This window comes from Leptopilina boulardi, unplaced genomic scaffold (genome assembly GCF_019393585.1).
Source record: "Leptopilina boulardi isolate dan_hultmark-lab unplaced genomic scaffold, ZJU_Lbou_2.1 LbouV2_120, whole genome shotgun sequence".
NCBI classification, from domain to species: Eukaryota; Metazoa; Arthropoda; class Insecta; order Hymenoptera; family Figitidae; genus Leptopilina; species Leptopilina boulardi.
In genome coordinates this window covers 103,515-117,938 of record NW_026137664.1, presented here as the reverse complement: position 1 = coordinate 117,938, position 14,424 = coordinate 103,515, and the positions used below count along the sequence as shown (strand labels likewise).

Here is a 14,424-nt window from a genome sequence, read left to right as displayed (position 1 = left end):
CCATAATTTGACCCTTTGTACCATGTACCATCCAGTGTTGGGTAGTAACTAGTTAATAGTAACTAAGTTACTGAAAAAGTTACTTTACTTGTAACTTATAACGTAACTAAGTTACTTTTTTTAAAAGTAACTTGTAACGTAACTTAGTTACTATTTTAATCGTAACTTTTAATTTTAAGTTATTTCGTTACTTTCATTGCACTTTTTTATTGATTTAAAAACTTAATAATTTTGTATTTTAAAAAAAGCGCGCAAAGTGAAAGCAAAAGAACATGGTCTATGCGCTCGCATGCTGCGCATTGTACCGAGTGTTTACATTCTGTTTTTCATGTGCTCGTGTTCCATCGTATTCGTTTGGTTTACTGTTGCAATATAGGGGATATACCTGCATAATTTAAACAGTGTACAAGATTTTTTAAAATAAGATTTTAATTAATTAATTTATTTATATTCTTAAGTTTTAAATAGATTTTTATTTAAGAGTTTATAAAAATAATTTTTAGCAACCCCGAGTCGAAATTGTACCTTATTAATTGATTTGTAAATTAATTCTTAAAATGGCAAACAAAATCCATGATTATAAAAACTAATTTTCTAATAATGATAATATTTTAAAAATTTTTATAAATAAATACTTGAATAGGTTAAACATGGATGCGTTAAAGAATTAGAAGCAGCTATAGCGAAAGAAAAAAAAGAGAAAATTCAAACAACAATTCTCAGATTCTTCGTCCCAGTCAAATAAGAAGCAAACTCTTTTGGAAAACTGGACTTCCGATTCAATGCTAGTTACTCAAAAAATATTGGATAAAAAAATTATGGATTATGTAATAGAAGAGATAAAATTATCTTTTAAAGACCTACTGTTACTTGGATTACTAGGAAATTTTAAAATTTTTCCACGTAAAACTTTAGGGGAAAAAATAGATGATGCTTTTATTAAAATAAATGCAAATCTATGCACAATGGGCGGAAATACCAAAAAAGTGGCCAAAAGTCGATTTTTTTTGAGGTTAAATAAGCATATTTTTGTTATCCATAGACCTCAAATTAGTCAATAGTAAAGTTTTAAAAGATTTTTCTTTTACATTTTTTTTTAATAAACGATTTACTTTTAAAATTTAATGCTTTTTGAACTTTGTCAATATTACTTAAAAAATGTGAAACATATACGGTTTTCTAAAAAGTTCTGTTAATTTTCACATTTCTTTATTCAGGTAGGATGTACTGACTAGAATGATGGTGAATACACTTTAAAGCTAAAGGAAATTAGTTAGTTTAGGTTAGTTTAATTACAAAATTTCACATTTATTCAAAAAATGCGCGCTGCCGAATGCTGCCAATTCTCGCCAATTCTGGATATCCTAATGTGTTTGGTATTAAAACACTCCTTATACTACCTAGTTTCATGTGTTAGTGCGCCAAAGTGCGCTTTTCAATTTCAACTGAAATATCTTCATATAACCGCGAACGCGCACGAAAGACACAAAATGACCAGTTCACCTACGGTTTTCTATCTCTTGCTTTAAAGCCCATCTGTAAAGTTCTCCCATTCTTTTCCTGCATATTTAAAACGTCTAGTACTCATATAAGGACAAATTTCATCCAAAGATTAGTTTAAAAAGAAATTTATAAAACAAAATTTATAAGAAAAAATTTATAAAAAAAATTGTAAAACACGCAAAAAAAATTTTTAGACAGTAGCACAGCAAACATAAAATATTAATTTAAGGAATTCAATGTATTAGACTACTTACAAATTTTATCTAGTTCAATTGAGTATTTCACGTGAAATATGCGGAATTAAGTCATTTCTCTCTATCGAAGATATTGAAATTCACTGCTGTGATGTAAAGGAATACACAACCTATTTATAGGTTATCACTCTTCCAGAGATATTGAATCAACAGTCTATTTATCATATATCGATAATACAGTTAAATACCTTCAGGAACTTCAGTTTTACTATTCTAGAGAATTTGAATTATCTCTGCAGCCATATTTGTTATACTATATAACTGTTACGGTGATTATTTTCAAAAAAAGCGCGCAAAGTGAAAGCAAAAGAACATGGTCTATGCGCTCGCATGCTGAGCATTGTACCGAGTGTTTACATTCTGTTTTTTATGTGCTCGTGTTCCATCGTATTCGTTTGGTTTACTGTTGCAATATAGGGGATATACCTGCATAATTTAAACAGTGTACAAGATTTTTTAAAATAATATTTTAATTAATTAATTTATTTATATTCTTAAGTTTTATATAGATTTTTATTTAAGAGTCTATAAAAATAATTTTTAGCAACCCCAAGTCGAAATTGTACCTTATTAATTGATTTGTAAATTAATTCTTAAAATGGCAAACAAAATCCATAGGCAGGGAGTCAATTCAACCTTTTTCAATCCTACAATTACCCGATTCAACACAACCAACTGTACAAAAAAAAACCGTTCATAACGTTCTACCCTTCAATGACTGACCCTACAAAAACGGATTGTTAAATTAATAAAGATACCAATCCGTAACACGAAATTCCGATTCTTCAATGACCGATTCTACACATTATGTTATAGAGTAAATATAAAAATTTTAAATACCGATTCTTCAATGACCGATTCTACAATTTTTATCAATGTAGAAGAATAAACAATTTTAAATACCGATTATTCTATGACCGACTCTACAAGTTTTGAAAATCTTTAAAAGGAATAATTAAAATCCCAATTCTTCAATGACCGACTCTACAAATTTTGTTAATCTATAAAAAGAAAAATTTAAATCCCAATTCTTCAATGAACGATTCTACAAATTCACTTTAAAAATAAAAATAAAAGTGCCAATTCTTCAATGACCGATTCTACAACTTTTATCAATGTAGAAGAATAAACAATTTTAAATACCGATTCTTCAATGACCGAGTCTACAAATTTTGTTAATCTTTAAAAGAAATAATTAAAATCCAATTTCTTCAATGACCGACTCTACAAATTTTGTTAATCTTTAAAAGGAACAATTAAAATCCCAATTCTTCAATGACCGATTCTACAAATTCACTTTAAAAATAAAAATAAAAGTCCCAATTCTTCAATGACCGATTCTACAACTTTTATCAATGTAGAAGAATGAACAATTTTAAATACAGATACTTCAATGACCGACTCTACAAATTTTGTTAATCTTTAAAAGGAATAATTAAAATCCCAATTCTTCAATGAACGATTCTACAATTTTTATCAATGTAGAAGAATAAACAATTTTAAATACCGATTCTTCAATGACCGACTCTACAAGTTTTGTTAATCTGTAAAAGGAATAATTAAAATCCAAATTCTTCAATGACCGATTCTACAATTTTTATCAATGTAGAAGAATAAACAATTTTAAATACCGATTATTCTATGACCGACTCTACAAGTTTTGAAAATCTTTAAAAGGAATAATTAAAATCCCAATTCTTCAATGACCGACTCTACAAATTTTGTTAATCTATAAAAAGAAAAATTTAAATCTCAATTCTTCAATGACCGATTCTACAAATTTTCTTTAACAAGAAAAATAAAAAGCCCAATTGTTCAATTACCGACTCTACAAATTTTGTTAATCTATAAAAAGAAAAATTTAAATCCCAATTTATTTTATTTTTCTTGTTAAAAAAAATTTGTAGAATCGGTCATTGAAGAATTGGGATTTTAATTATTCCTTTTAAAGATTAACAAAACTTGTAGAGTCGGTCATTGAAGAATTGGAATTTTAATTATTCCTTTTAAAGATTTTCAAAACTTGTAGAGTCGGTCATTGAAGAATTTGGATTTTAATTATTCCTTTTACAGATTAACAAAACATGTAGAGACGGTCATTGAATAATCGGTAATTAAAATTTTTTATTCTTCTACATTAATAAAAATTGTAGAATCGGTCATTGAAGAATTGGGACTTTTATTTTTATTTTTAAAGTGAATTTGTAGAATCGGTCATTGAAGAATTGGGATTTTAATTGTTCCTTTTAAAGATTAACAAAATCTGTAGAGTCGGTCATTGAAGAATCGGTATTTAAAATTGTTTATTCTTCTACATTGATAAAAATTGTAGAATCGGTCATTGAAGAATTGGGATTTTAATTATTCCTTTTAAAGATTAACAAAATTTGTAGAGTCGGTCATTGAAGAATCGGTATTTAAAATTGTTTATTCTTCTACATTGATAAATGGGGCTTCCGTTTCCGGTACTAATTGTGAGTACACGTGTTTACGCGGTAGTATTGATTTTCTAAGATTTTTGAGGGCTTTTTTGAAGGGAGGGTAAAGTGAGGTGTAAAAAAGTGTTTGATAGTGTGTGGAGTATAAGTGGTAAAAAGTATAGGTGAGTGAGTATTAGTAAAATTGAGAAAAAGGTAAAAGAGTGAACGTTGTGAGATTGTAAGGTTAGAAAGAGTGAGTGGGTCAGGAGATTGAGAGACAAGGAGAGGAATAGCAGGCTAGGTGGGTAAGGTAGGGGCATGTCGATGTTCGTGACTCCGCCTAAGAAGACAAGAGGGCAGACAGAGTCGGTTGGGTCTGCGAGTGAGGAGACGAAGAGCGAGAGAGCAAGCGTGGGAAGTGAGACAGCGAGCATAGCAGGTAAAGGGGAGTCTACGAGCGAGGCAGGCAGTGAGATTGCAGTGTTTGATTCGCCTTGTAGAAATAGAAAAGAAGCGCAGCTTAGGGCGGATCGTGAGAAAAAGAAAGAGGGAAAGGATTCAAGGGGTAGGAAAACAAATAAGGAAAAGAAAGAGGGTTCGGTGACTGCGGGGGAATCGGGATTTATGAAGGATTTTGTTTTGAGAGGAGAAAAAGAAAAAAAGGAAATGGAAAGGGGGGAGCAGAAGGCAGAAGTAGAGAAAGAAGGTCAAAATGAGGGTAAGGGGTTTGAGGAGATACTAGGAATGTTGAGAAAAATGGGGGAAGAATCGAAAAGAGGGTTAGAAAATGTGAGAAAAGAGTTAAAAGAAAGTAGGAAAAAAGACGAGGAAAGATGTATGAGAATGGATAAGAGGATGGAAGGGGTGTTGGCAGAGATGGCAAAAATAAGAGACATGTGGATAAGATATGAGGAAGAATGGAGAGAGGAGAAGAATAATGTGTGGGAAAAGTTAGGTAGTTTGGAGAAGGAGGTTAAAGAAATGGAGGAAGAAAGGAGGAATGAGGTAAAAAAGATAGAAGATAGCATAGAAGGATTAGAGTGTCTAGAGAAAAGAGTAGAGAACATAGAGAAAATAGGAGAAGTGGGAAACATAGAGGGGATGGAGGAATTGAAGACAGAGGTAAGGGAGCTTAAAAAGCAAATGGAATTTTTGGAAAAAGAAAAAAGAGGAGGAATGTAGTAATAAAAGGGATAAGGGCGGAAAGGAAGAATGGGAGAGGAGAGGTGGAAAGGGTATTTGAAAGAATAGGGGTAAGGGTGGACTTGAAGGAGGTTAAACCACTAGGTGGGGAGGATGGGGAGGGTAAGGTAAGGATGTGGCTAGTGGAATTGGGAAGGGAGGAAGAAAAGCAGGAAATTATGAGGGCGAAGAGTAAATTGAGGGGGACGGATATAAGAATTGATGAGATTAGGACTAGAAGGGAAAGGATTATTAACAGGGTATTATTAAGGAAGGCATGGGAGGAGAGGAATAAGGGAAATATGGTAAGTTGGGGAAGGGAATGTTTGTGGATTAAAGGAAAGAAATGGATAGTAAAGGAAGGAACAGAGGAGATTATGGAGGAGGGAAGAGAAATGGGGTTTGGAGGGGAAAGAGGAAAGGAATAAGGGAGGAAGGGAGGGAAGTGGGTAGTATTAAATTGATTTTTTGGAATGTTTCGGGCTTAAATAATAAGGAGGAGGGTTTTTGGAGGGATTTAGGGAAATGGGATATTGTAAGTTTGAGTGAAACATGGGTAGAAGAGCAAGATTGGGAAGGGATAAAAAGAAAACTGCCGAGGGGATATAAATGGATGATGCGGGGAGCGAAAAGGGACCACATAAGGGGTAGAAGTTCTGGAGGAATGATATCTGGGGTAAAAAATAGCATTGAAGAGATCGTTGGTGGGGAGGAATGGGTGAAGGATGACAGTATGGTGAGAAAAATTAGAGTGGGAGGTCAGAATTTAAACGTGGTGGGGATTTATAGAAGAAGAGGGGATAGTAAAGGGTGGAGGATAGTGGAGGAATGGATAGAAAGAGGGAAGGAGGAAATGACTATTATAGGGGGGGATTTTAATGCATGGACAGGGGAGTTGGGTGGGGGATATTGGAATGGGGAGGAGGAAAGGTATGAAAGGAAATCAAAACATAAAGAAATAGACAAGGAGGGTAGAAAAATGCTAAGTATAATAGGAGAGGGGGGTTGGTCGATATGTAATGGGTGTACGAGGGGGGATAGAGAGGGAGAGTTTACTTTTATGGGAAAAGGGCAGACTGTGATAGATTACGTCATAGCGGATGAAAAAACGAAAGAATGGATAAGGAAATTGGAGGTAGGTAGCGAGACTGATTCTGGTCACTTTCCTATAATAGTGGAAATCCAAGGGCAAAAAAAAGGGGTGGAAAGAAGAACAGGATTAATTAGAAAAGATAAAATGGGAAAGTGGGAGATACAAAGATTGATGGAGTTTGAAGGGAGGATAAAAGAGAGAAGTAGGGAGTTTGAAGAAGAAGGGGGGGTAAATTATAGGTGGGAGAGGTTGAAAAGAATTATTGGAGAAGTGAGAAAGGACATGGAAAGTGAGGAAGAAGGAAAAGTGGAAAGTAGAAGAGGATGGTGGGACGAGGAATGTGAAAGAAGTAGAAAGGGATTAAGGGAATGTATAAAGAGGTGGAGGAACGGCAGAATGGAAAAGCAAGAATATAATAAGAGGCATAAAGAGCATGGGAAGTTAGTAAGAAGGAAAAGAGATGAAGGAAGGGAACGATATATTAAAGAAGTGGAAAAGGCAATAGAAGAAGGTAGGGAATGGGATGTGATTAATAGAGAGAGAAAGAGAGGAAAAGAAATTAATAAGGAGATTGGAATGGAAGATTGGACAAATTATTTTAAAGGATTAAGTGGGGGGATGGAACACAGAATAAGAGGAGAGGGGAGAAAAAGAAATGTGGACATGGAACAGACGGAAATAGGGAGGGAAGAGGTAGTCGAGGCGATAGAAAAGCTGAAGAGGGGTAAGGCGGCGGGAGAGGACGGTATGGAGGGAGAAAGTTTGAAATTTGGGGGGGAAGTAGTAAGGGATGAAATGTGGAAGGTGGTGAATTTGGTTTGGAATGGGGAAGGATGGCCGGAATCATGGAAGACTGGTTTAATAGCGCCGATTATAAAAAAGGGAGAGGGAAAAAGGGTAGAGGATTATAGGGGGGTGACGTTGATGCCAGTTGGTTATAAGGTGTATGCAGAGGTAATAAGAAGAAGACTAGAAAAGAAAGTGGAAGAACTAGGCTGCATACCGCATAACCAAACTGGCTTCAGAAGGGAAATGGGGACGATGGATAATATATATGTCCTGAATTTTTTGATAAATAGGAAATTAGGGGGGAATAATGGTAAATTGGTGGCTACATTTGTAGATCTGAAGGCGGCATTCCCATCGGTAAATAGGGGAATTTTATGGAGGGTTTTGAGAGAGAGAGGGATAGAGGATGGGTTAATAGAGAGGATAAAAGAATTATATGAGGACACGAAAGAAAGGGTTAAAATTGGGGATAGAAGGGGGGAGGAATACTGGTTGGGCAGAGGGCTAAGGCAGGGTTGCCCCCTGAGTCCAATATTGTTTAATTTATTGATTGCGGATTTGGAAGAGAGAATGTGTAAGAGAGGGAAAGGGGGAGTGATATTAAAGAATGGAAGGATATTTACGTTAGCATATGCGGATGATGTGGTTTTGATGGCTGAGGATGAGGGAGGAATGAAATTATTAATGAAAGAGTTTGAGAAATATGTGAGAGAAAAAGATTTGAGTGTGAATGTGGAGAAAACGAAAGTGATGAGATTTAGAAAGAAAAAAGATAAGGAAGAGGTGGATTGGAGGATGAATGGAAAATGTGTGGAAGAGGTGAATGAGTTTTGTTATTTAGGGTATTGGTTTATGTGTAATGGAAAACAAGATTTGAATGTGGCGCGGAGGATAGAAAAGGGGGGTAAAGCAATGGGGCAAGTATGGGGAATTGGTAAAAGGAGATTTAAGGATGATTGGAGAAAAAGAGTGTGGTTGTTTGATGCGTTAGTATGGTCGATAGTGAGTTATGGAGTGGAAGTTTGGGGGTGGAATGAAATAGGAAAGTTGGAAAGTATGCATGAGAGATTTTTGAGATGGACGATGGGGCAGGGAGATGCAGGGAGAGTTAATAAAGTTATATTCTACATTGATAAAAATTGTAGAATCGGTCATTGATGAATTGGGATTTATAATTATTAATTTACAAATAATCGGAAATTGTAGAATCGGTATTTAAAAGTTTTTATTTTTCATGTTAAAGAAAATTGGTAGAATCGGTCATTGAAGAATTAGGATTTTAATTATTCCTTTTAAAGATTAACAAAACTTGTTGAGACGGTCATTGAAGAATCGGTATTTAAAATTGTTTATTCTTCTACATTGATAAAAATTGTAGAATCGGTCATTGAAGAATCGGTATTTAAAATTTTTATATTTACTCATTAACATAATGTGTAGAATCGGTCATTGAAGAATTGGGATTTTAATTATTCCTTTTACAGATTAACAAAACTTGTTGAGACGGTCATTGAAGAATCGGTATTTAAAATTGTTTATTCTTCTACATTGATAAAAATTGTAGAATCGGTCATTGAAGAATCGGTATTTAAAATTTTTATATTTACTCATTAACATAATGTGTAGAATCGGTCATTGAAGAATTGGGATTTTAATTATTCCTTTTACAGATTAACAAAACTTGTAGAGACGGTCATTGAATAATCGGTATTTAAAATTTTTTAATCTTCCACATTGATAAAAGTTGTAGAATCGGTCATTGAAGAATTGGGACTTTTATTTTTATTTTTAAAGTGAATTTGTAGAATCGGTCATTGAAGAATTGGGATTTTAATTGTTCCTTTTAAAGATTAACAAAATTTGTAGAGTCGGTCATTGAAGAATCGGTATTTAAAATTGTTTATTCTTCTACATTGATAAAAATTGTAGAATCGGTCATTGAAGAATTGGGATTTTAATTATTCCTTTTAAAGATTAACAAAATTTGTAGAGTCGGTCATTGAAGAATCGGTATTTAAAATTGTTTATTCTTCTACATTGATAAAAATTGTAGAATCGGTCATTGAAGAATTGGGATTTTTATTTTTCTTGTTAAAGAAAATTTGTAGAATCGGTCATTGAAGAATTGGGATTTAAATTTTTCTTTTTATTGATTAACAAAATTTGTAGAGTCGGTCATTGAAGAATCGGTATTTAAAATTGTTTATTCTTCTACATTGATAAAAATTGTAGAATCGGTCATTGAAGAATCGGTATTTAAAATTTTTATATTTACTCATTAACATAATGTGTAGAATCGGTCATTGAAGAATCTGTATTTCGTGTTACGGATTGGTATCTTTATTAATTTAACAATCCGTTTTTGTAGGGTCAGTCATTGAAGGGTAGAACGTTATGAACGGTTTTTTTTGTACATTTGGTTGTGTAGAAGCGGGTAATTGTAGGATTGAAAAAGGTTGAATTGTCTCCATGCCAATCCAGAATTATAAAAACTAATTTCCTAATAATGATAATATTTTAAAAAATTTTATAAATAAATACTTGAATAGGTTAAACATGGATGCGTTAGAGAATTAGAAGCAGCTATAGCGAAAGAAAAAAAAGAGAAAATACAAACAACAATTCTCAGATTCTTCGTCACAGTCAAATAAGAAGCAAACTCATTTGGAAAACTGGTCTTCCGATTCAATGCTAGTTACTCAAAAAATATTGGATAAAAAAATTATGGATTATGTAATAGAAGAGAAAAATTATCTTTTAAAGACCTACTGTTACTTGGATTACCAGGAAATTTTAAAATTTTTCCACGTAAAACTTTAGGGGAAAGAATAGATTATGCTTTTATTAAAATGAATGCAAATCTATGTGAAGAACTTGAATAAATACATGTATTACATGTACATATTTCACATTTTAATTTGATTCCCATTTGATAAAAAAATTGAATTTCGATAGTAACGAGTTACTTAAAAGAATGTAACTTACCAAACACTGGTACCATCCATAGTTTGTCGCGTACCATAATTTTAAGTCAGTCATTATTTTAAAACAAATCAAACGTTTTTTATAAATTACCCGTGGATGATCGTAAGGGTACGGTTACACTATCTCATGCATGCATCGTGCATGCATGTAGAAACATTTCGCAAGTCACACTTCAGCGAAATCTAGTGAATGTTTAGTAACTTTCTAGTTACAACCGAAATTTTTGGAAAATTACTAGAGATTTCTTTGAAGAAATATGGGTTATATTAAATAATTATTCTGTATTAGTCTTACAAATATTCTATAACACACTTCGACTAGACTTACATATCGAATTTCAATGAAATTTCACATTCTACATTCACAATACATTCTACAGAAGTTACACTATTCACATTGTCGGTTATTACAATAGCAGCAACATCATGTCACTTATAAATATATTTATACAGATATTTTCTATCATTTTTAGGGTTTCGTGGCCCAGGGCCGAAAGTCTTATAGTTTCGCTTTAGCGTCCGTCCGTCGTACACTCGTATATATTTACCATAGCAATTGTTTCTATAGCAACCGTTACCATGGCAACCGTTTCAAAACGTCTGTTACCATAGTAACCGTTTCCATAGAAACCTTTATCTTTGCAACCATAGTAATTTACAAATAATGTAATTATTTTATTCGCGCATGTGCGAAGTATCAGTAGCAGCGTGGTTTTTGACGGTCTCTCGTATATTTATACTTTTTTGATATTAATACTCTTATCTGAACGTGTTTTTGTGCTGGTTTTGAATTTTCGACTGTTGTTTAACCTACCCCACAAAATTTGCGCGAGTGAGCTTTGTTTTAGTGCTTTTCTGACCTATTTTGTGCATTTTGTTTTTACATATCCTAAAAGTGTCATGGCAACACTGGACCATCAAATTATAGACAAAACGTGTCGGGAGTGCAATGCCGAAATCCGAAAGGAAATCTATCGTTGTGACAAATGCAACCTTCCTTATCACCTTAGCTGTCTTAAGAAAAAAAAGTGTTGTGCTTTGAAGCCCCCTTCCCCAAATCCATCTGCTTCTTTTACTAAAGATGACTTGTCAACAATGCTGTCTGATCAACTCAAACAGATTTCAGCCTGAAGATTCATCTTTGTCAAATAAGTCAGTCTCTGATTTTGATTCCAAATTTGTTAACAAATTTCTAAATTTATTATCACTTGACGTCACTCCTGAAATTCGGTCTTTAACTCGTCTCGGTAAATCTCAACAGATGTCTCCACGGATACGACCACTGCGGGTATCTTTCATAGACGAGTCAAGTGTTGCAAAGGTGTTAGCTGCCTACAGAGATTACAAACACAAAAACTCAGCACCCCCTCAGTTTCTCCCATCGACTCTATCTCTGTCGTGGGACAAGACCCTTCTACAATCAAGGCAATACAAAGCAGCCAAGCAGTCAATGTTGGAGCGAGAGGAGAAGGGAGAGACCGGCCTGCGAATCTCTTATCGTCGTGGAATACCCCAAGTTGTTCCAATGCGGAAGCCCCCACCTGCGTCAAAACAGTAAAATCCGCTCTTGTGTCTGATACGAGTTATGATTCTGCGCGTACTGTTCATAGCGACTGTGTATTAGATCTCAACACACGCGACCCCCCACCATCTAGTTTACCAGTTGCCTCTTCTGTTAATTCATCTGACATTAGCATTTATTATCAAAATGTGAGAGGCCTACGGACAAAAATAAATCTTTTAAGAAATTCTTTTGTATTGCTTTCCCATAATATTTTAATTTTTACTGAAACCTGGCTTACTCCTGCCTTTAAATCTTCAGAATTAGGTCTATCTAATTATGACATTTTTCGTTTTGACAGAAGTAGAGACTCAAGTGATTATTTGCGTGGAGGTGGAGTGCTTATCGCTAGTGACTCAGTGCTACGTGCTTCATTTGTCTTAACAAATATTATATCCATCGAGCATGTTTTTATTAAACTCACACACAGTTCAAATACATATATTATTGGATACATTATATCCCACAGCCATTTTTTGCATCATCGGTGATTTTAACTTACCAAATGTGAGTTGGAATTCAACATCTAAAGATGGACCATCGTGTGTACCGGATCCTGGATCTTCTAGTATTTGCAAGAATATAGCAAATCGCTTATCTGATTCTCTAGATTACTTAAACTTAATTCAAGTAAATTCTTTTGTAAACATCGCCGGTTCTATTTTAGACCTCGCTCTATATAATTCTTTAAATTACTCCTTTGAATTATCCTTAGATCCTATCCTACCAGTCCACAAATATCATCCCCCGTTAATATTTATTATACATACTGCTTTAATACATAATGTTAATTTGATCCCTGAATTTAATTAATTTAAATATGATTTTGCAAAGGCAAATTTAGGCAGTATACATACTTTTCTAGGTAACGCTGATTGGAGTTCTATATTAAAGAGCGAATCATTAGACAACGCAGTCTTGGCGTTTTATAATTATGTTTATACTGCATTTAACCTATTCGTTCCTATCAAGAGAATCAATAATGATAATTCTATGCCATGGTTTTCTCACGAATTAAAACGATTAGTGTTTCTTAAAAAAATAGCTCATCGTAAGTTTAAATGTACAAATGATCCATTGGATTACATTGAGTTTTCTAGTTTGCGAGAAAAATGCAAGTCGTTATCTAAATTAACATTTAAAAATTACATACACAAAGTTGAGAATTCTGTAATCTCTGATCCTAAGCAATTTTGGAACTATGTTAAAACTGTTAAACACGACTCACGTATCCCTAAAGATGTTTATCTCGGTGACTTATCTGCGAATACTAATTGTGACATTGCAAACTGTTTTCGTAAGCATTATAGTTCTGTATATACAATTCCGTCGACTAATATTTCATCTCCAAATTTTGATTATATAAATTCATGTCATATCAATACTTTCTTTATTAACAAAAGCATAATACTATCAAAAATAAAAAACTTAAACGTTAATAAGGGAGCAGGTCCCGATCATATTCCGCCGTCTCTCTTAAGGTCATGCTGCTCTGTTTCTGTTGAACCTTTATATATATTATTTAATCGTTCATTATCTACCAATATTTTTCCTTTGGAATGGAAAAGAGGTATTGTTGTTCCTGTACATAAAGATGGTGATAAGAGGAATGTAGCTAACTACAGACCAATAGTAATACTCAGCTCTATTTCCAAAATCTTTGAAAATATAGTTTTTGACGAATTTTATAGATTAACTGATCATTTAATAATTGATGAGCAGCATGGTTTTATGAGGCGCCGATCAGTATTGACTAACATGTCTTTGTTTACACACTTCACATTTGCGAATCTTGAAAAGTCAACCCAAGTCGACTGTATATATACCGATTTCGCTAAAGCCTTTGATAAGGTCGATCACGCAATACTGGTGGCAAAGCTTGAGGCTCTTGGCTTCTCTCCAAACGTAATCTGCTGGATAGAGAGCTATCTCGCAGATAGATTTTTGTTCGTTCGCGTTGAATACGATTATTCGGAAATTTTTTTAGCAACCTCTGGTGTTCCTCAGGGTTCGCATCTGGGTCCAATCTTTTTTCTGCTCTTTATTAATGATATACACCCTTTATTTAAACATAGTTTATTTGAACTTTTCGCCGACGACCTTAAGTTATACAAATCTATCACTTCTGATCAAGACTGTATTGATCTTTAGGCTGATCTTAGTAGGCTTGTTGATTGGTCCATCTTAAATAAGCTTTTCTTAAACATTAAAAAATGTTATGTTATCTCATTTACTAAGCAGAAAAAATTTTTCGAGCATTGTTATAAAATTGGTACTGTAGATATTTCTAGAGTGACCTCGGTGTGTGACCGTGGAGTAACATTAGTTTCTAACATGGATTTTAGTACACACATATTTCAAACTATTAATAAAGCCAATAGAGTCCTGGGCTTTGTCATCCGTAATACTTCTTTTTTTACAAATATTTTGGCTCTAAAAATACTTTTTTTTTCTCTGGTTAGACCTATTATAGAATTTGCTTCTCTCATCTGGCAGCCTTATCAAGATTCTTTACTAATTGAACTTGAACGTATTCAAAATAGATTCTTACGTTTTATTGCGAGACGTGCTGGCTTGCCTTTTGACTAATTCAGTCATGAATATTCTGACCTTCGACGAACTTTGCGTATCCCATCAA

General features: G+C 33.7%; 1 protein-coding gene across 1 annotated transcript; it reads left to right on the top strand.

Annotated features, from left to right (window-relative positions):
• Positions 1-4,495: 4,495 nt before the first annotated feature.
• Positions 4,496-5,359, top strand: LOC127284516 (golgin subfamily A member 6-like protein 2). Its single transcript, XM_051309995.1, has one exon. It carries the CDS (start codon positions 4,496-4,498, stop codon positions 5,357-5,359), a length of 864 nt encoding a protein of 287 aa, XP_051165952.1.
• The last annotated feature ends 9,065 nt before the right edge of the window (positions 5,360-14,424 follow it).

Coding starts and splice junctions, on each gene's coding strand:
- LOC127284516 (XM_051309995.1), top strand. CDS start 4,496: ATGTCGATGTTCGTGACTCCGCCTAAGAAGACAAGAGGGCAGACAGAG.